This window comes from Vespula pensylvanica, chromosome 7 (assembly GCF_014466175.1).
Source record: "Vespula pensylvanica isolate Volc-1 chromosome 7, ASM1446617v1, whole genome shotgun sequence".
NCBI lineage: Eukaryota > Metazoa > Arthropoda > Insecta > Hymenoptera > Vespidae > Vespula > Vespula pensylvanica.
The window spans coordinates 2,553,136-2,576,706 of record NC_057691.1 but is presented as its reverse complement, the minus strand read 5'-3'; the positions used below and the strand labels follow the sequence as shown (position 1 = coordinate 2,576,706).

Below are 23,571 nucleotides of genomic sequence, written 5' to 3'. Positions count from 1 at the left end.
GGACGCAGTCGCTGCATCTCTCTGCCTGGTATGCACTCTCTATGTTTCTCTCTTTTTCTCTCTATCTATCTCTCTCCGTCCATCTCGCTTACTATTTTCTCCTTCTCCCTCCCATCCATAGTCTATGCTACCCCTTAAACTAATACCATCTCGCTCGTACCAAGGAACCGTTTCGTTTTCGTGCGCGCGTCTCCGGACACGTCAAGCTCTACCTCGACGCAGCTTCTGTCCGTTCACTTCTCTTCTCTTCACTTCCTCTCCTCTTCCTTCTCCACCACCACCTCTACTCCACCTCCTCCTCCTCCTCCTTCTCTTTCATGACCATAGCTCTCTCCTTTCATAGTTCGAGTTCGCCTGCGAGCTCCCCAGTCGTTTAACGTCAAAACTTTCCTATTTCTCTCTCTCTCTCTCTGTATTTCTGTTTGTGTGTCTCTTTCTTTCTCTCGCTTTCTCTCCGTTTCTCTTTGGCGGACATCCCATCGTGTACAGGGTGTCCAACTTTATTTAGCAATATCGTGAGACGAAAGGTACGATCGAGCTTTCGATATATTCGAAAATCGATCGTTGAGCCTTCCGTAGAAATTAACGTTCGTCTAACGATCACGTTCGTCTATGGTTTACCAAAGTATTCACGATACGTTATATACGGTAACACAATCGTAACAAATCTAAATGAAACGCGTTATAGATACCTTACCTACGTATTTCGTGATACGCTCGCGTGACTCACTGCCGCTCGGGCAACAAACTTTCTATCCGAATTATTCGCCAGCGATCATATATCTTTCTACAGTTAGGAACCACTAGAAATCCCTGGCTGAGGTCGCAATAAAAACGTCTGGACTTTAGATTCGACGATGTGAAAGGAACGAGGGAACGTTTCGAGAAACATTGAAGAGTTAACTTTGTGAATATCTAAATCTATTTCTCGTCGTCGTATAGAACTACATGAAGTTACGTTTGAACTATCCTTTTCGGTAATTTTATAAGCAACATAAACTCGTTTCGTATCTCTTAGGTAACACCCAGGCCAGAATTCTCCGCCCTCTTGCTACAAACCCCTTACGTGAAAGGGTGCAAGAGAGAAACTAGCATATTGCAATTACGAAGGTAGAGAAGAGTCATTGGGAGGAGGATCAAATGTTGACCAACAGCGAGAACGAAAATGGTAAAGAGGTCGAATACGGCTAATTAATAAATTGCACGAGTGCTCGACGCAGTAATTTGTTAATATTTCGTATAAGAGAGGTTGCGTCGATGGGATTAAAATCATTTTCGTTAATTCCGGAATATCGATCCGGACGTTTCACATGGTAGTATATAAGTTAGACGAAATAGGACGACGAGTTAAAATATAGATAGAAATATACCGAGATATAGAGATTTTCCTACAGAAAGTGTAGATTAATCTGTCGTCCTGTCGAAAGTATATAATATCATCGATATTCTCTATACGTCGAAACTAACATGTAACAGACAAATATCTATAGTAGATATAAATATAACAGGTAACTTCACATAACGGACAAATATATATTTATACGTATAAGTACATACACCAGGTATTATTAAAACATATGTATTTCATTTAGAAAAAAAGATTATATCGATAAAATCTTTGAGAAAGCGAGACAAAAAGGAAGAGAGAGAGAGAGAGAGAGAGAGAGAGAGAGAGAGAGAAAAGCAAAGAGAAGGACGTTACGAGAGGAGAGTTTGGATGCATTAGCATATACGTGAATACTCGAAAGACGAACAAAGTAGTCAGAGAGCAGATACGTTAGCCGATGAACGATCGCGACCTTTCCACCCCTTCTGCAAAATACAAGCTCGGTCCTTCGCAAGTTTCCTGACCCACCCTAAAAAAGTACGGACGGTTCAACGCGCTCGAAACGACCTATCTCTTCCTCTCTCTCTTTATTTCACTACTCTTGCCTCTTCCGTCCTCTTTCTAATGAAAAAAAAACAAAAAGAAAGAAAGGAAAAAAGGACGCAAAAAATACAAAAAAAAAAAAGGAAAACGTCGGTAGCTCGACGAGGCCGCGTAGGATCGACGAAAAGTTTCCTCTCGAAAATGAACGCGCGAGAGAGAGTAGAAGAGAGGGGAGGGAGTGAAAAGAGAGAGGGAAAGAGAGAGAGAAACTGGGAGGGTAGGAAGAGAGCACACATATCCGCGAAACGATTTGGCGGGCGCGCACGCGATGCGCGCTTACGAGAGGCACGCATCCATCTCGGAAAGTCAGCCGAAGGGCTCCTCTAACAGCGAGAGGAAAAGAAAAATATATATATATATATATATATATATATATATATATATAGAGAGAGAGAGAGAGAGAGAGAGAGAAAGAGAGAGGAGGAGAGAGAAAGAGAAAAAGAGAGAGGGTAGAGGATGCGTGCAACGACCGCGCACGTCCTCCCTTTCATTCTTCTCTTCTCTTCTCTTCTCTCTGCACTCACCCCTTCTTCAGTAGAGCCCCTCTCCAAACGAGAGAAGGTGACGCTCTGTTGGGTGTACGTTACTAGATAGAAAGAGACAGAGATAGTGGAAGAGGGTAGAGGGTGTTCGATGACTAGTGGAAGAAGGATAGAGAACGTCGAAGAGGGGAGAGGGTTGAACGCATGCGCCCCGTACACTCGCGGGGCTTTCCCGGCGCGGATCAGTCGTGGCCGGCGGTGCCGGAGGCCAAAGACTTTCGCGAGGGTGGACGCGCCGCGTTTTCTCTCGCACACCGTGAGATCCACTCTCCTTTACCTCTCTCTCTCCCCCTACCTGTTTCTCTCTCTCTCTCTCTATTTTTCTGTCTCTATCTCTTTCTCTTTCTCTCTCTCTTTCTCTCTCTCTCATTTTCTCTTTCTTTTTCGCTCTTTCGTTTTCTCTCTCGCATATCTCGTACGAACGACCGTTCATTCGTTCGTTCGTTCGTTCGTTCGTTCGTTCGTTCGTTCGTACGTACGTACGTTCGTTCGTTCGTTCGTTCGTTCGTTCGTTCTCGTCGTGTTGTTACGTCGAAAATACAGAAAAACGTGGATATTTTTTCTTGTTGTTGTTGTGTTGTTCTTCTATATTCTTCTTCTTCTTCTTCTACCTTTTCTATTTTCTCTGAGTTGCCGTGCAAGATCAGCGAACGGCGTTCCGCGTGCAATTCTCGCCTCGCCGGACCAAACAACACAAAGGAAGAAGTTTGCGAGAATAAATCTCGTGATTCATTAATTCGAACGAACTCAACTTTCTTTGCATTTTCTCAATTGTTCTGATATTTTTCTCTTTTGCTGTTTATTTGTTGTATTCATTATCTTTTGCCTTTCCTTTTGCTTCTCCTTTTTTTGTCTTCCATTTCTTTATGTTTCTTCTTTCTCTCACTTTCGTTAAGTCAATAAATCTCACGCCTATGAGATTCCGCACCGATACCGCGTTTTACCTCGTGGCCGGCTACTCCGACAACGCGTCGTGCTCGATCATCCAACGACCTCGTGAACTTTCGTCGAAGACGCCGGCGCATCGTCGTTTTCTCGATACCGATTTTAATTGCTCTCGAATTATAGACGTATTATTATTTCGGGTGTGATAGGTAATTAAAAAGTAGCCGACTAAGATTGACTATTTGGTGATCACGTCGTGGTCAAGTGAAGAAGAGGTCAACTTTAATGGAGACATCGTGTTTCGGAGTCAACTAAAACAGGACTTTCTAAGGGCGGGAGAGAGAAAGAAAAAAGGTTACCGGCCTAGTTCAAGAATAGGAGCATAAGAAGGATGTTGGCCCGATGTCTGATATTAGCCGGTAAGTTTCTTGTAATTTTTATCAATCTCGTGTTCCTTTCACGTTTCACGTGAAAATATTGAAATTTTACGAAGATACCTACTGTGTACGTATATCTAGATAGATAGTACGATATCGCGCAACAAGGCTTTGCAACGTACATCGATCGTTTCCTATACCACGCGCGTATCAAATTCCTGCCGAATCAATGACCCAATCCTACCAAAACTCTACGAGAGCGAGCGAGCGAGAGAGAGAGAGAGAGAGAGAGAGAGAGAGAGAGAGAGAGAGAGAGAGAGAGAGATAGAGAAATAGAGTACGTTCCTTCGTTCAAAATTCGTACTTGTCGATTCTGTTGGCACGACGGATGTGATACGTCGAGATTATTTTCAACGTGACGTTACGTTCAACGTTACACGTTTTCCAAAAATCTCTACGTCAGATTACTGCTTCTTTCTACCCATGTGAGAAAATCGAAATGCTCATAGAATAATTATAAATTTCGTATTTGAAAATTAATATAAATGGGAAACTTTTAATCGAATATATGAAAGCAAACGGTAATTTTGCAATTTGGGTATCTCGTATGAAATGCAACGAATCAACAAATCCGTACTATTTAAACGTTCGTCGAAAGAACGGCGTGGTGGTACAAAGGTTTACGCTTTGGTTCAACTTTGCGCGCCTGCGAGACACGAGAGGGGATGGGAACGTACTCCGTGTGCATCTCGGTCGTGTGAGGAGAGTGTTCCTAAAAGTTTCACTCGAGCGCATACTGGAAACGAGATAACACCGAACTCACCTGACGTATTCGTCGTAATCTAATTTGCGAAATAATGGCAAGTAAGAAGGAAGTAGATCGGAACTTTTATCGAAGCTTTTCTATATATCTCGTTGAAAGAAAGATGGTATTCGGAAAAATCGAATAAGTACGTTTTATCGATAGATTTTACACGATAAATATTGTATTCAATTGAACATACGTGACTCGCGTGAAAAAAGAAAATTCGACTTTTTCCGCTTTCCTTTTTTATTTATTTATTTATTTCTTTTCTTTTTTTAAAGCAATGAATTCTCACGATATGTCGGATCATGGAAAATAATCGATTGTGTGCATCGGATCGAGGAAGAGTAACGAAATAGCAATCGGATATACGTACATACACACATACATACATATATATATATATATATATATATATATATATATATATATATAGATTTTATCGAGACATCGAAACGACTTCCAGAATCGTTAAATATTTCAGGAATAAGTCGAGTAAGTATTCAGGCTCGATCGAGAAAAACTTTCGAGGCTTCGATATAAATCGACTACGCAATTATCTCGAGGTAAAGGTATCTACGCGTTTATTTTCTTTCGAAGTCGAGTATAAACCACGTCATTAGATTTGAAAAGATATATAAAGAGAGTGAGAAAGAGAAAGAAGGATATTTAAAATGCCGTCTACGTTCAGCGAAAGAACTGTGGCTACCTTTCTTCGTCGTTGGATCAATTAACGCTTTCATAGGGAAGGGTTCGTTGCGAGAAAGAAAGAGAAAGAGGGAAAAGAAAAAAAAAGAAAAGAAAGAATAAAAAAGGAAAAAAAAATAAAGAAAAAGAAGAAGGAAATCAAAGGAGTCGGAAGAAAGCGTTTTGTTGTTCCACCTTTTAGTCGACGATAAATTATATACGTAGTAGTAGTAGTGGTCGTAGACGTCCGATTGGAAAGGGCCGATTGGTCTCTCTTTAAAACAATAAGAAACGCCGATAACGATCGCGAGACGCGTCTAAGAAGCTTTCTCGTTAAGATCATCGAGGTAGCAAGCTAAGAAAAGCTACCAGTCCTACGCCGAGTTTTCTTCGGTTTCTACTTGAAGGAAGGAGCTTGAGTTTGAGCTTGAGTTCTCGGTACGAAAGAAATCAGAATTGAGATTGGGATTGGAGGGGGCGGATGTAGGGAAGAAAGGGATGGTTAAAGGCGACGGAAAAAGAGAGAAAGAGAGATAGAGAAAGACCGTCCCACTAATTGCGGACAATTCAGACTCGACATCTCTCGAATCTCGGAAGCCTTTAATCTCATCGGGCGAGTCTTAACGACTACGAACGGCGTGTTTCGCGAAACGACGTTCTGAAATTTAAGCGATGTTCTCAGTGAGGGCTGGTAGATCCTTAATAAGGCTCCTTTTCTGACGTTTTCTTCGTACTAGTTTCGTTCCATCCTTCACATCATCCTCCTCCTCCTCCTTTTTCCCCTTTTTCTTCTTCTTCTTCTTATCCTTCTCGTAGCTAACATGCTCGAGGTTCGACGAGTTAGGCGTGCGCGTTAATGGAATATTTTAATGGCTAAGTAAACCTTCGGTCGACGAAGCTTTTGTAAAGGATAGGATGGAACGATAGAGGGAGGGTGGAAAAACGAAGAGAATTAGCGTCAAGTGGACGGAAGCATTCGGGCTCTTTTAACGCGTAGACCGTAGTATCGTAATTTTTTAGGTCGTTCCGCTATCGTAAGTACCATCCTTTTGAAATTGAACGAGCTTGTATAAAACAATGCTCGCCTAATTTCGAAAGGGAAAGATGTGTTTCGTAGTCCGGCTTTCCCTTCAATTCTTCCTCCTGTTAATGATAGTACCGAATCTAGAACGGTGTGTTGAAAGAAGAAAAGAGAAAAGAAAATTATAACTAACAAAGCCTTTTAACAAGTATTGAAAGTCTTTTAACAAGTTGTAAGAATATTGGAAAGACGGTGCATGTTTTATTAAGACGATAAATGAATTTCTGAATAAAGAATATAATCTCTTAATCTTTTCGTTGAGAAGTAGTGATTCCGATAATCTTACAACGTAAGTACCTACATATATACCGATTGAACGTAATAGAAAAAATATAATAGAAAAAAAAAGAAAAAAAAAAGGATTAAACCTTCGTACTTTGAAGTAACGATGGGTATTGAAAATCTATAATTAAGCATTGAATAGTTTACGAAAATTTAAAAATACGGTAGATCAATATTCAAAGATTTATGTCGATGAAATAAAAACTCTGTATCGAAGAGCGAGAGAGAAAGAGAAAAAGAAAGAGAAAGAAAGAGAGAAAAGAAAGAGAGAGAGAGAAAAAGAGAAAGAAAAAGAGAGAAAGAGTTCCGATAATCTCTGGGACGTACTCGTCGAAAGGAATAATCGAAAAACGGAGCAACTTGGGCATACGTGCTTCGAAATCTTAACGAAGGTATAAAAGTCCCCTATCGGATTCGTTTCACGATGTTGAAAATTATCGTCCCGTGGAACAGATTTATTTCTCGGGGTACGGTGATCGGAAATGGAAAGAGGGAGTTGGAGAAGGGATACGCTTGGTCGAAGAGTTAAACGAAGAAGAGCGTGGAGAAGACAAAACGATGAAAAAGACGAAATAGATAAAGAGAAAGGGTAGAGAGAAGTGGGTGGGAAGGGGTGGAGAGGAGAGAAGAGAGGAGGACGAGAATTCGTGAAGGGAGTAAAGGATAGGACGAGAGAAGCGCGAGCTTTCACGTTGGCACGTACTCCGATTATGTGGATAATGCGAGGCGACGTGACGAGCCTACGTATATAATATATATATATATATATATATATATTTATATATATATAATATACTATGTGTGTGTGTATGTGTGTGTATATATATACATATACATATACATATATATATATATATATATATATGTATATATCCCGATGGGCTCCCGGTACCATCAGCTCGCTGAATAATTTATTCGTTATGAATATAAACTCGAGGGAAACTGATTCGTAGCCAACTCGAGTCGTCGTAGAACGAACCGCGGTCTTCGACGAGAAACGAGATCTACGAAGATAGTCTAAAACGAAATGCACAGAATAGGTGAAAAAAAGTTTTAAAGAAAGTAAAAGAACTCAGGTCGTAGAAATTCATCCATATGAATGTAGTACATATCCTTGACTTCCGTTATGAACGACCCTCTCTAATATTACATCTATTTCCTTGATAGTTTCAAAATCTTCCACACACCTTTGAAACCTTCCTTAGATGTTTTTCATTCGCCTTCGTAGAAACAACTTTGAACGTTCTATACCGCTCTACCCAAAATCGTTTCAATCGTTTTTTAGGATCGACATTTTGTAGATCCAAGAGGGGGTGGGTTAAGGAAAAATTCAACAACACCCGAGAAACTTGTCTAATGGTTTCGAAGAAAAGTAACTTTTCACTGAGCCAGCTTTCAGATGGAACTACGCGATACAAAGGAAGACGATGAATAGTCGACTGCACGAGCGGAAACTCGTGGAAAAGCGATTTAGATACATCGCAGTCGAGTAACAAAACACGCTGCGATATAGACGAAACGAGAGGGTACGAGAGAGAAAGAGAGAGAGAGAGAAGAAGAAAGAGAGAAAATGATGGCAAGTGTTAGACTTAGAGAGAGAATTCCATCTATGTCTTTGTACATTTCTTGGATCTGCGAATTAAGCGGTAAACATTTTAAATAGATATTACATTCGCCGAGGTGTATGAATGATTGTTGTTGCTGAAACTCACTTTTTAAAGCTAGCAATTGCTGTCAAAAGAAAAATCACCTTGCGGCGTTCGTATCTTGTGTCGACTCGTCTGTTGCTTTCGTAACAAAATCTGTTTCTTTTTTTTTTCTTTCTTTCTTTTTTCTCCTTTCTCTCTCATCCTCGCATCTTTCATCTTTTTATTTTTCGTCACCTCGTCACAACTGAAAATCATTTTTACAGAAATAGAAATAGAAATAGAAAGAGAAAAAGAGAAAGAGAGAGAAAGCTTGCAGGACATCGAGATCACATTCGTATGACATCGTAAAATTTAATAACTCTTTTCTCATCTAGTCGAGTACGATTGTCCGAAGAAGAACGATTACAACAAACAACGAGATAGAGGACGAGGAAAGAAGCGGCGAAAAAGAGAAAAAAAGAAATGAAAAAAAAAAGAGAAAAGAAAAGGAAAGGCAAACCCGAAAAAAAAATGAAAAAGAATGCTTTCTAAGTTCCACGCTGCGCTTGCAATCGTAAAAGTGTACGATCTTTTTTAGGTTTTCCTTTTACATTTCCACGGATATCGTTCTTCGTCCATTTAGAAAACTCTTCTTCTTATTCTTTTTCTTTTTCTTCTTGTACCCTCGACGTTTGTCTGAAAACTTGCTTTCTATGAGGTATCTTCCTACTTTTAGCGAATCTCGTGCTTTATCGTACGAAGAAAAGCTTCGTCCTTTTCCACACGACAAACCTTTCTCGTTATGCACGAATCATTTTATATGAACTGGATATAGATCTATGTCTTATTCTAGATTTATATCTATATTTTTATAGATCTCGGAGAGGATAGGAAAGTATCGAAAAGTTACGAAAAGAAAGAAAGAAAAAAATCGAACGATTACTTTCATTTCTCGCGTGTACAACGTGAATTAAGATTTCGCGATCGAAGGTGTCTCCCATTTTCACGGGCGATAAAGCGACGTAAGAAAGAGCAATTTCCTGCGAGAAAGAACGTGTAAATGTCAGAAAAAGAATAAGAGAGAGAAGAGAGAGAGAGAGAGAGAGAGAGAGAGAAAGATCGACGATCGACGGTGAAAGGAGCAAAGAAGAAAACGACCTTGTGCCCTTCGAAACGTAACGCGGACTCCATTTTCCAGCAAATCGATCGACCCTCTTTAAAAACTCCTCTCTCTCTCTCTCTCTCTCTCTCTCTCTCTCTCTCTCTTTCTTTCTCTCTCTTTACTAGAGAACGACGAGGGTACAGCAGTTGGTCGAGAACGAGTGAATCGTTGTCGAACCGTTTATTTTTATTCGTCGAGATCGCCTTTCATCGGCAGCTTTAAAGCGACGGGTTACTATAGTACAATCGGCCTCGTACATGCTCTATGCTACTCTCGTACCCTCGAACGTCAACCGGCCCTCGACATCGCTGCCACCGATCGGCAATTACTTCTCTTTTATTCCTCTGTTAAAGACACAGGATAGAAAGAGAGAAAAATAAAAAGCCTGTAATTATGTACATATGTAGATAAGTACTACATATGTAAGTAAACACGTAAGTATTCCTGTTTGTATTATATTATAAATTCTCTGACTTTCGATCGTAATATTTTCGAACTATCTATTTATGTATGTTCATCAATTTATTAATAATAGATTCATGTCGTTTTATATCTCTCGAATATAAATGACGAAATAATGATCAGTCATCAATAAAAAAAAATTCATATTTATGTCTGTGTATATATATATATATATGTCTGTGTACTACTATTAGACTATCGACATCGATTATTAAGAAATAAAATCGATCGAAATGACACGATTTTAATACGATTTTATCACTCTAATATTATTCAACTGGTCATAGAAAAAGATTTTTCAATTTTACCGATCGTATTTTTCGATTGAACGTATCATATGGATGTATGTACATATATATATATATATATATATATATATATATATATATATGGATATGTATATGAAATATACCTACGAACTATTGTCGATTTGTCAGAAAAACCGTATATACGAAATATGTTGCCTATTCGTTTTGTCACGACACCTTCGATGAATTTATTTGTTTTTCGTTTTATTTGTAGATAGATTTATATAGATGTACATATACGTAAATATATACACTGTGTCAGGATTATTCCTCGTGCGAATAAGTATAACAAATTCGATGGAGTCTTCGAAGAGAGAGAAATGATAGCAACTACAACGTTGATAACTCGTTGAATTTCGACTTCGCATAATTAAATAGTTTTCTTACGGAATGTGTTTCAAGAAAAAGGGAGTGAAAGAGAGAGATAGAGAGAGAGAGAGAGAGAGAGAGAGAGAGAGAGAGAGAGAGAAAGCCGTATCCAATTGTTATGCAAAGTTTACTCAAGGAAACTTTTCGACTTCAAAAGAAAGAGAAGAGTATTACCTTTGCAAAACGAAAGAACTTTCTTTCCAACGGTGTTTAAGATCACCAATTTTGTTCCACGTTTCAACGATATATTAAACTAACGTATACCTATTTATCTAATGAAAGAATATGAAAAAGAAAAAACAAAAAGAAATAAAAAAATGATGATGTCAATATATTTTCCATTTTATTTATTAGCATCACCGGGCTATTTGAGAATATCGGCAAAAGGCTCGTTCCGTTACTAGTTAATAAATAAATCCATGATAAATGTGTTTACAAAAGTTTCGTTGTAAAACATGCGTTATAGGGGCACTTTAATTATCACGGTAAATAGCTCGGTAGAGTAAGGCTAAATGAATCAAGTACCGCAAACGTAGGAATATAATGAATGCTTTGATAAATAAATAAATAACTCGTCATGTTTGTTTATAAGGAATGAATTATATTGTTAATCAAATCAAGCGATCTAATTCGCGAGAGCGAAATAATTCGTAAAATTTAACGATCGGCTCGTTGCAACGATCACCGACAAGATACGTCACAATATGAAAAAACATATATATTCTTGTGTAATTAAAAGGAAAAAATTCGACGGGTTAAAGAAAAATTGATGGAGGGGGGAAGAAGAAAACTTTTTTCAACATTTTCAAAGCTTTTTCGTTTTACATAATCCGTCGTAAAATTATAGACGGACGACGGAAATTGACCTTAGAATTGATCGATTATCGAAAATTAAGAAAATTGATTAGTTCGTAACGCATCTTCGAAAGGAAATTACGAAATTGCAATTTACAGATTGTCTTAATGTCACACAGGGTAAACGAGGTAATATCTCATTATACGTGATAATAACGTCAATAAAGATTTCCGTCGTAATTCTCCGGCCGGTACTGTCAACGAAGACATGTCTTTAAAAATTCTCATCGTAATAATTTTCCGAGCGTAATCATGACTTTCGAATATACCTTTCCGTATTATTGAAGTAATGGAAGCTCCAGAGAAAAAAGTTGTTCAATTTGTAATGCCGGAACGGGTTTTTTCGTCCGTGAAACTTTTACCAAACGATTTTCAATTGCGAATCGTTAAGTATTTCGACGATAATTCACGAGCGAGCTATTTCGAATCTCGAGGGATTTGAACGACATATTCTTTCTTAAACAGCAGGGGAAAGGAAGGAAAAAAGGAAGAAAGAAAAAAAAGAGAGAAAAAAGCAAAAGAAAAGAAAAAGGAAAAAAAGGAAAAGCAGAACAAGTAAAAATCTCAGTGATTGTAGTGCGTTTAAAATTGCTCGGAACAATTTCCGGGGAATAAAAATTGGTGGAAGGACTCTTTTTATGGGAATAAACGATGCGAAGAAGAAGGAGAGAAGAAAAGGGAAGAAAAGGCTGGATAATCGTTCGGATTTTTATCGTTTGTAACGAATAATCGCGATGTCGATAAAGACGTTCTGGTATCGGCGAGCTATCGTTTTTTTTTTCACGGTCTTGCGAGAAAATGGAGAAGCGACTAAAGAATCGAAGAAGGAAGAAGAAAAAGAGAAAAAGAAAGAGAGAGAGAGAGAGAGAGAGAGGGAGAGAGAGAAGAGGAAGAAAAAAACGAGATGGAAAGCACGAGAGAGGTCTGGCACGACTCGCTCGATATCCATTAACCCCTTACCATTCGTTCGCCCCCTTATCCGAACGACGAGCTACTAGAAAGTAGAATGAGAGCAAAAGAGAGAAATAGATAGAGAGAGAGAGAGAGAGAGAGAGAGAGAGAGAGAGAGAGAGAGAGAGAGAAAGAAAAAGAAATCGTTCCCTCCTCGTTCATCGAAAAGACACGAGTTTATATGTCGTAGAAAGGAAGAGACTTCCTCTCGTTCGTTAACCTGCTGGAAATTTCAAGCTCCGGAAACAAACTCGGTAGGAGGTTTTCTTTTTTCTTTTTTATTTTTTCCATTTTTTTTGCAAGAATGTACATACACCCCAAAGGTGAGTGTTCCATCCAGAGTATGGGCATAACCTGTCTTTGTATACTACTACAACGACGACGACGACGTCGGCAACGACAACGACGTCGGCAACGACGTCGGCAACGACGATGACGACGTCGACAACAACGACGTAAAGAGGCACGCTTTTCTATTTTCTCATTTTCTTTCGTTCCTTTATATTCTGGCCCTTCTCCTTACCGCCACACTACGAAGCTTTCGTCTTTTAATATTCATGTCATACTACTCCGTTAGCAACGTACTATGCTCGTAATCCATCTACCTATCCCTTACTATCTCTATCTTTATCTCAGTCTCTTTCTCTCCCTCCCTCTTTCTCTTTCTTTCTTTCTCTCTTTCTGTCTTTCTTTCTCGGACAGATTTAAAAATGAACGACGCCACTCCCCGATGAAATACGAACGCTTGTTTGAGAAATTCTAGCTCGGCTTCGACCGAACACGATACGAAAGCGAGGATGCTTCTGCGCTGACGTTAAAGAGCAGGACAACGCGTCTATCCTTCGGTGCAAGAGAGAAGGAAGAGAGATCGACGATCGATCGATCCTCGAGGTCGACGTATAAAAGGTCGCGTAAGTGAAGATGTACTTATGTAAGAGCATCGCTCCGATAGCATCAATAGCGAACGGTCCATGCATTCTACCCCTTTCTGTTTCTCTCTCTCTCTCTCTCTCTCTCTTTCTCTCTCTTTCTCTCTCTTTCTCTCTGTTGACTTAGGCAAACGAGAGGCCTCGAGAGGTTTATAAATGTACGCTTGGCTTTATCGTATCGCTCACATCGACGTCTCTCTTTCTCTCTTTCTCTCTCTTTTACAACTTTATCTTACAATGTCTATCTAATTCTTTAAAGGCGAGAAAAAAAAGAAAAAAGGTACAAATCACTGGCGTTAAGATCGTTGTTAGATTATTTCAGACAGCAATTATATTTATTTACTATTTAGAGTGTAGCATACAATTGAAAATGTCTATAATATTAATTTCATTCACATCAATGCCGAATTCCCTGAACCATCGTTACGGTCATATAACGTACACGTTAATCCTCATAAATGTAGGCCAATTAAAGGATAACACTAAATAGTCGTAATCAATATTTGAATTTCAACGTGTCATACCTGCTTATATATAATAAGCCGTATTCGATATGCCGTAACATTCTCTATACATCTAATAAACAGGGCTAACTCACTACAAATTTCCATATTGCAAGTGAAGCGAATATACGTATGTATGTATGCATGTATGTATGTTTGCATGTATATATGTATGCATGTATGTATATATGATGTAGAACTAGGAACCTTTGATGAGAACGTAAATTCTGCAAACGGATATTTCCTATATCTCGAATCGTGCAATAACAAATGCGGTTTTCCCGCAATAACATAGAAAGCAAATACAAAGATAGAGAAGAATGAGAAAGAAATTTAGAGAAAGAGAGAGAACAAAAAGGGAAAGAGTTTAGGTTGAGGACGGAAATCGTGGTAGCAGGTTGCTTTTGACGTACCCAGCTTTTTGTGTCCTCCGGCAGAAAAAACAAGCGGCGGTCAAAATAGCGAGAGAGTAGGAGTTTTTTTTTGACAATTTCTCTTCCTCTTTCTCTCTCTCTCTCTCTTTTTCTCTACTATTTCTATCTATCTGTCTCTCTATCTTCTTCTATCCTTTGTAGATATATCGCGGCTGTGTGGCACATGCACGGTTTTGGTTTGCAACTGTACGATATACGCCGTTGGTCGTCGGGGCGGTACCGCGTAGCACATTCACCGTCACGAAACGCGCGCTCTGTGGGTACACGCGGCGAGTGCATGCGGCGAATGTGCGGGCTCTCTTCTCTTCTATCGCGTCTCGTTCTAAAACTGCATAGAGATACGGAGAGAAAGAGAAGTATATGTGTACGAAAGTAAACGCGAGTGTGCGTCATGCGTGAGCATGAGCGCGGACGCGGGCGCGCGCGCGCTGTCTGTGTATGCGTGTGTGTGTATGTGTCTATTGCGTCAGTGTACTGGGATGCATCCTGTAGGAGAGAGAGTATAACGAGCTCGAACCTGACTCCAGGGTCGATGGCTCGTGGTTTCGCCTTGCCCTCTCGAACGACCCACCCTTTTCCTGTCACTCTTCCCTCTCTGACCCTCCCTCTCATTACCTCTCTTTCTAGGCAGCTTCCGACTACCTCTCTTCGACCTCTCTTCTTCCTCTTCTCTCGTCTCTTCTTCCCTTCCCTTTCCTTCTCTTCCCTTCCTCTCGACCCTCTATTTGCGCAGCACCGGGCGTAACTTTAAATCCAGACTCGAACCGTGAATGAGATATGAGGGTACCCTCACCTGTCGCGCTCAACGAAAAGAGTCGTTACGCTCGCCAACCTCCGGATCGTTCCGTTTTCGAACGTTCCGTAGTCAAGCTGCAAAATTTACGCTCGATCAGTATTCAAAGCACGACGCTCTCCTCTCTTTCGAAAGTGTGGAATACCTCCTCCACCTCGTCTTCCACGTTTTCCTCGTCCTCGATTTCGCGAGCGATGAATTCGAACGGGTCGTCGGGCGGACGAAACTCACAAAACGTGCGGAGTAATAATTTAAACACGTTAGAATCGTCGAATTGTCTTCGTAGTTTTAACAAAAGAAAAATAGTAGGACGACGAACGTAAGAGCAAAGAAGAATTGATATTACCAAAAGAGACAAGAAAAGAAAAGAAAAAAAGAAAAATAGAAAGAAATCATCGAAATAAAAAAATATTATCGTCCTTTGCATTTGCTGTCCGACTCTTTCCTCAAAATAAAAAACAAGATTCTTGGAGAAGACGCGAGTAAGCGAAAAGGAAAATCCAAGCAGAGACACGTAACTCATAACTTGGTATATTTACCGGCTCGTAAAACAAATCGACGGTGTTTGTCTTATAACCACTCTTGGGGAGGCACGAGCGCAACGTCGAACCGAACGGAAGAGAAGGCGTCGGGACGCTTTCCTCGGGTAAATACGACGCAAATTCGATACCAACTATCTTCCTCTCCTTCTTCTCTCTCTTTCTCTCTCTTTTTCTGCCAGTATTCCTGTCATTCCACTCGACCTGTCTTACACGTCATGAAAAAGATACGAAAAGGGTGCACTTGGGAATAGTTCTCTCTTTCTCTCTCTTTTCTCTCTCTCTCTCTCTCTCTCTCTCTCTCCCGTCGTCTTCATCTCACCACCTAAGAATCGAAGGACTACCTTCCTCTTACTATCTCATCTACCCTCACTACGATTCTCATCTATCCATCCATCCATCTGTCTCTTGTGGCAATGCGACGTCCTGAATAACACGTTGCTCGCTAATGTCGCATTCATGATATAAACGCCCATGGGAAATACCTTCTGGGTCTGGACTAATCGCGCGCTCGTTTTCCGTGCAAACGTCGAAGAGAAAACTGGACTACCAAGAACTTTGGCAATTACTCGGATCGATCAAAATTTATGAAGCCTGTGGAGTGTCGTGGATATCTCAATCAATCGACTTCGTACACGCGATTCTTAGAAAGAAAAAGAAAATTTTCAAGCATCAGTTTCAACTTTAGCTTCGACAGAAAGAGAGAGAGAGAGAGAGAGAGAGAAACTTTAAAAAAGGACGAAAAGTCGAAATAATATTTTTTTCTACTTCCCTGCACAGTTCTCGTCGAGCGAGTTCGTCGACGACGATGCACTACCTGTCTCGCACGCATGTTAGGCAGACGAGTGTGTATAGGAGGAATGCACAGCCCTTAATCCTGACATTTTATCCCCTTTCTCATAGCGAAGGGTGTAGGGTGCATCAAAAGGGACGAGTCTTCTTGACGAAACGTTCGAGCGGACGAACGATATCGGAGGTTCGCGAGGATAAACGCGCTTGTGAAACGATGCACGACTTCAAACGACACGGCAAATTCAAAGGGTCGAGTAAACGATGTGATACGATATATCGATCGAATCAATTTTTCCTAAAGGGAGATAGATAGATAGATACATAGATAGATAGATAGAGAGAGAGAGAGAGAGAGAATGAAAAAGAGAAATCATAGGAGTACATGCGATCATTCAACGTCTTATACATTGGTAAATATTTTATTCTTTAATATTTTGTTCTTTCCATTTTACACCAACGTACTTTTCCAGGATGCAATGAGAATGGAAAGAAAAAATTGATTAATGATAATGGCCGTAAGTTTTACAATGCTTCATCTTATCGCGTTCCTTTTATTACCCGTGCGCTTCGACAAATGGAATCGAAGGATACGCGCCAGACATTTCATAAATCCCAGGGATTCGCCGAAAGAAATAGCGACGAGAAGACCAAGAGTGACTTTTGTGTTCGTCCGTTTCTTTCCTACCGTATCTCTCTTTCTCCATCTTTCTCTCTTTATTTCTCCATCATCCCCTTACATATCCTCGATCTCGAAAGGGAGTACATCGTGTAAGCTCACTATATAAATTTTTAAGATCGCGGTACTACAATCTATTTGTCGTATTTCGAAGAAAAATTCTTCATGGAAAATAAAGAGATATTAATAAGAATATCTCGAATGCAAGGGAATCCACGTAAACAAACGTGTACTTATTTATTTTGCTTATATAAATAAGAAAAACTCGGATAGAAAGAAATACTAAAGCGCATTAACTAGTATACTCGTGACTCTCTTTCTCTCTCTTTCTCTCTCTGTTTTTCTCATCATTTACCCGTTAACGATCGGCACGAACGAGAAAAGTGGAAGAAACGAGAACGTTTCAAAGTATTTGAGTTTCACTTAAACTTTTCTCGATTATTCGTCTTCCGAGATTTAACCTTGTAGTCCTTGCGGCGTCGTGTAGATTGGAGAGATCAACAGTTCAACGCGTCCGCGTTGGGATCGCGGATTCTACTTTCTGTTTACTCGTCGAAAGGGAGCCGAAAGATTTCTATCTCCACGTTGGTCCGTTCAACGCTTCGGATTTGCCACGCTCCGGTATTTGCTCTTGTAATCTTTTTATCCGTTTTCTCCTGGAGGAAGCTCGGAGGAAAAGGAGGATGAGAAAGAGAGGAAAGAGGTATGGTACACTGGCGTCTCTTACCAACCATTTCAGACTACGAAGGAGCAATATCGTTTGCTTTCAGCTACCAGTTCACATCTCTTGGGAGCACGTCTTCTTCTTCTTCTTCGTCTTCGTCTTTTACTACTGATCCTTCTTTCCTTCCTTCCTTCCTTCCTTCCTTCCTTCCTTCCTTCCTTCTTTCTTTCCTTTTACTTTTCCCAACGACGTACATTCTTCTCTCCATCCAACTCGACATTGTCGTCGTCATCGTTGTCGTCGTCGTCGTCGTCGTCGTCTTAGTAACACAACTTGAACCAAGAATCGACTGGAATCCTTAAAAACGATTCGCGTTACTCGGTCAGAACGAAACTGGATAAAATAGGGACGAACGGCAAGACGGTAGAAGGCAATCACGTAGATAGACGCAAAACCAGTCGACTTCGGGAAAGCGGAAATTGAGTTAACTTCAGATTCGATTCCCTCGCCAGTCGCAATCCGACCTGCGTTCCGTCAAAATATTGAGTTATGAACGAATTTATTTTTCGAGACGGGAACTTCCTCCTTCGAAGACTAGATTTCTACTGTATGTTTTGTTTCTCTTTCTTTATTTTTTCTTCTTTCTTTATTTCTTTAGCTTTTCTTTATTTCTAAATTATTTATTTATTTATTTATTCATTCATTCATTCATTCATTCATTCATTCATTCATTTATGTCTTTCTCACGTAAAATAGTTTTGATTTTCTTTCTCGTTCGCTTATTTAGTGGCACTTGGGCAAATAGATATTTAATAATATCGAAAATGTCATTCTTCAACAAAAGAAAAAGAAATTAGGAAAGATTGGAACTAAACACATCGTAAATATCTACGTACATGTTAATAAATAAAACATTTGCTCGAAACGATCAACTAGAAATCGATCAATAAATAAAACATTTGCTCGAAACGATCAACTAGAAATCGATCTTTGGGTCCATCCTAAAGAAAAAGAGATCTCCTCGCCAGAAACTCAGCAACAGTTTGCACGCGGAATCGCAATGACCCCTCTCTACTTGTTTCGATGACCCACTTCCCCGTAATGGCTACGCTTTCTCTCACAATTTCGATCGTAAGCCCGCTGTGTCTCGACTCGAAGGTTAATGCGATGTGCTTGGCAAAGAAGAATGATTTCGATTTAAACTGTAATTTACGCTTTCTCTATACGTCCAATCGGTGATAACCATAAATCGTATTTAACAATTATTCCAAATAATATTTTCAGCATTGTGCACGCATTAATCGTGACGAGAGACATTCACGAATGATTTATTGCCTAATAATGATGCCATAAATACGTACAATGTTATATAAAAAGTATGCATACATACATACGTATACGTATATATATATTTTATATTCATTTTGGAGATGCACTAAATTTTACGCTAGCGAGTAATGAACGTAGCGTACAAATCTCTATTAAACTTTACTTTCAAGTTTTATACTAAAATCATGATATATGCACCAAAGGAATATCTCGATATAAAGATAAATTATACTCTTTCATTTTTAAAATATAAGGAAAATTTATTTCATTGAGTATATCAATTATCGCGCGATGTGCAGACGTTCCTCGATAATAGAAATAAAAAGGTATATATTATAGATATACCTATGTGATCTATATATATATATATATATATATATATATATACATATATATAATTATAGGAAGAGAAGTAATGAAAGTAGATACATGAAAGCAGATACATGTACGAGAGCGTATCTCTGGAAATCGTACGATGCGAGGAAACAACAAAACTCTGTGGAAGTAGTAATTCATTAACGATAATATCAAAGAGGAACATTCAGATAACGGATGAAAAATCGTGACACTATAAACGGGTTAATGAACTGGATAGTTCGGAACAGCGATGTTTCTCGACTTTGCTATATGTCATCCTACGAGTGTCACCCGTGAATGCGTAGTCGTGATTACTCAATGCACTTAGACTTCCTATATGGAAGGTACATATGTATGTGTCATAGACGTAAACACGTATATAGGAGTATATATACGTCGGGGAGTAATAAAGGCGAGAAGCGTGTCGAAGTACAAGGTCGATGATATAAACGACAGATCAACACGACGAACTAGTCATAAAAGGCAGACCCTTGTGATTCGACAAGCAACAAAATAAGGGGACGACAGGTAGGCTTAGAGAAGAAAGATGGGCAAGGAGAAACGCATGAAATGATGACGGGAATAGAAAGAGAGGAAGAGGAGGGACGAAGGGCGCGAGTTTACTGTGCGAAACACGACGACAGGACCCGAGAGCGATCGGACAATGACATCTTCCAGAACAATTCATTGTTCCAAGGAATCTCGTTCGCTTACGCGAGTCGTAGGGAGAGATAGATAGAGAAAGAGAGAAAGTGAGAGAGAGAGGCTGACTCTGTAGCGGTTGCAGTATCACTGTTCCATATCCACCCTTCCTCCCGATCCTTCCATAGGCAAGCACGTTCCTCTTCCTCTTCCTCTTCCTCCTCCAGTAACATCTCCACACCCCCAACCAGCCCGATGCCTCCAGCCATACACCCAGTGTTCGTCGCCGCGGGCCGTCTCATTGAATACACGCGGGGACAATGTAGTCCGCACAATACCGGTGTCAGCCGGAAATGACGCCAGGGAGAGAGGCCGCCGACGCGTTGGCGCGCTTTACGAATTGCCGGAGTTAAGGTACCCTGCAGCAGCAGCAGCAGCAGCAGCAGCAGCAGCAGCAGGAGGAACAGCAGCAGCAGCAGTAGCAGCAGCTACGGCAGCAAAACCCTACCAGAACAACTCACACCCAACGCGTTACGCACAATTGCCTGTAGTACAGCACATTATCGAGATACGTATCGCTCGTCCAAGTAGTCGTCTACCATGAAAGCCAGACAGTCGAGATCGACATACGAGAAATGCTGATCTAAACTACTAAATTCGAATTCAACGAACGGCTCTTTGTAAATCGGTCAATTTTGTTTTCACAGTAAACCGCTTTATCGACAACTTATAATGAATGATTTAGGGGAATGTATTTGCGATCGATTTTCTAGTTAGTTGCTTGCTTGAATGCAATCCGATTGTGATATATCTCACTGACAAGATATTCTCAAGGAACGATTATGAAACTAAAGAGGAGACATGGTCGTCTACTAATATCACTAAACACCGAGACGGTAATATCACGTTTCTCTGCGAATTAACGTGACATTACTACTACAAGCAGTATTCGACTCAATGGAGAGAAATACGTATAATATTGTCCGTCGACAAGGACGACGACGACACAAAGATAGAACCGTGCTTCAAGCAGCTCAACTCCTTCATACAAAGCAGGCTCCGCGCCAAAATCGACTATAGCTTTTGCTATTTCTTAGATAGGAAAGACAGAAACAGACAAAGAGAAAGAGAGAGAGAGAGAGAGAGAGAGAGAGAGAGAGAGAGAGAGAGAAACTCGACGTCGTGTCACTATACTCCGTTAAATTCGAAGACCGTAGACAAGGACAAAAGAAAATGAACTTATATAAGTTATCTCGAGGATTTGATTGAAGTTTTAACGGGAATCGTTCGTTAACGAATTTTCTAAATAATATCCGAGATTGAATTGGATCATTTCTATCAAAGGAAATCTGATAAACTCTGTCATTAGCATTATGGGGTTCGTAAAAGCACTATCTTAAGACGGTATCTCGTAAAACGTTCAACGCGTATACATCGATAAGAGTATTTACTGAATGAACTCCTTTCGGTATTTAATATTTCCGAAATAGTAGGACTCAAAGTAATTAGATTAGACGGACGAAAAAAGGGATTCACGTAAATCAGGTGGCACGTGGTGAAGCGAAAGGTGCTACGAAAAGGAGGACACTACTCTATCCTCTTTTCCACCCTCTACCCTCTGGCAGTACCCCCACTCTAGTCGTTCCAGAACCGCCTCGACAACCCTTGCCCGGGCAATAACTCAGCTGCCCGCGTTGCTTTCCCTCGGTCGGTGAAAAAAACCTGACGCGATACAAATTGTACCCGCTCGGTCTACATAAATCATTTCTGTCTCTTCCTCCGTCATGGACCATTTCCCTCTTACCCTTCCGCCGAGAACTCGAACGTCTAGATATCTCTCTCTCTCTCCCTTTCTCTCTCTCTCTCTCTCTCTCTCTCTCTTTCTCTCTCGTAACTTCTATGTGAGTATAATATATACATACACATATGCGCGCCCATACATACATACATACATACATACGTACGTACTTTTTTACATATGTCTATATGCACACACATAGAAATAGATGCGTCCATTTACGTAGAGAATACGTCTACTCCTTCAATATAAAATTCCGATAAAAATTCTATTGAGCGTAGAACTAGCTCTATCCAATATTCTCTTAAGATTCGAAATATTGTCTAGATTGAATGGATATTTTACATTGTTAGATTAATTAATCGAAGAAAAATCTTAGACGTCTCACGTTAATTAGAGATGATAGAATTTCAGGTATCATCCAATATTGAATATCGGATTCTCCGATGGAATAACGTTTTTGGATATCTTCCGGATAAAGAGAGAAAATCCTCATTAGTGCGAAACGTTATATGACGTTTTTAGGTAATCCGGTCTTTTTTTTCCTTTTTATTTTTCTTTTCTTTCTTTTACATTTTTTTAGTCACGATATGTGTAAGGGCTCGTACTTTTAAAATTATCTATCTGCTTACTATACTATATATATATATATACACACACACCCACATACTTTTGATATACAAGTAGATACCTTGCCTAACTACGAACCCTGACAAAGGTCTTTGTACGTGCGTATCTTTTCAAAGTAAAAGACTCCAAGGGGGAAGCGAACTAAAACCTAGTTACTTTCATCCCCTCTGACAAAAAAAGAGGCATGCACCTTTCGGTTATACACCGCTAATGATATGCGAACGTTAAACTACTATTTTCATAATGAACATGAAAATACAAGGGAAACGTTTCGCGTGGCACGAATTTTCAAAAGAGGAATAATATTTTTTTTTTTCTTCCAATTCCCCCTCTATTTATCCCCCCCCCCCTTTAAAGTAATATGAGAGCACGTAAGTAAATACACGAAATATTTTCTATTAAAGTGTGAACATTTCTTAATGGGTAAAAAAACATTTCATCGAGATCGTTTAATCTACGCGGCTAGCATTGGCTTCCCGATTACGGTATGCATTAGATCGTTGCAATAACGTGTACCACATAGATCGTACAAACCTACGTACACAATTCGATACACGCGCAAGAGAATGGAACGGTATTACGATTGAAGAACGATAACATATCCAGTACACGAATCGAAATCGACGAAGGTCCATTTCCTATCGGATCATACTATCTCTCTCATCCTCTCTCTTTCCCTCTCCCTCTCTCCCTCTCTCTCTCTCTTTTCCGCTTTCTGTTACTCAGTATTGAAATATCGACTTACACAAAGAGCGATGTAATTCTTTTATTAGCCAGCAACATTTAATAGTAACACATTTGTTATATATATAAACATATATATATATATATATATATATATATATATATATACATATATCGTAAAACAAACTCGATAATCCAAAGAGGGTAGTAACATCTAGAGAACTCTTAGAGTCACGATCGAATTCACATCCTCGATGGATTTAAAATGAAGTAAAATTGAGCTCGAAAAAGCGTACCAGCAATATCAGCGACCCTTGAAGTTTCTCTCTCTCTCTCTCTCTCTCTCTCTCTTTCTCTCTCTCTCTCTCTCTCTCTCTTTCTATCTCGAGAAGAGCATTGCAAGCCACTCGAGCGTGAAAAACAACCAAACGGAAAGCCAGCGAACTTGGCGACGAATTACGAGACACGAAGTCGACA

The 23,571-nt window shown here is 39.8% G+C and overlaps 1 protein-coding gene across 14 annotated transcripts in view; it reads left to right on the top strand.

The window, feature by feature from the left end:
- The first annotated feature begins 3,253 nt into the window (after window positions 1–3,253).
- Window positions 3,254–23,571, top strand: part of LOC122630678 (Down syndrome cell adhesion molecule-like protein Dscam2) — a 77,764-nt gene continuing 57,446 nt past the window's right edge. For all 14 annotated transcript variants that reach the window (XR_006327546.1, XR_006327545.1, XR_006327547.1 and 11 more), the window contains exon 1: window positions 3,254–3,776. Coding sequence is in view for 11 of the 14 variants with exons in the window: in XM_043815447.1 (XP_043671382.1) it covers window positions 3,749–3,776 (28 nt within the window). In the remaining 3 variants the exon portion in view is untranslated. The remainder of the gene's footprint in view (window positions 3,777–23,571) is intronic.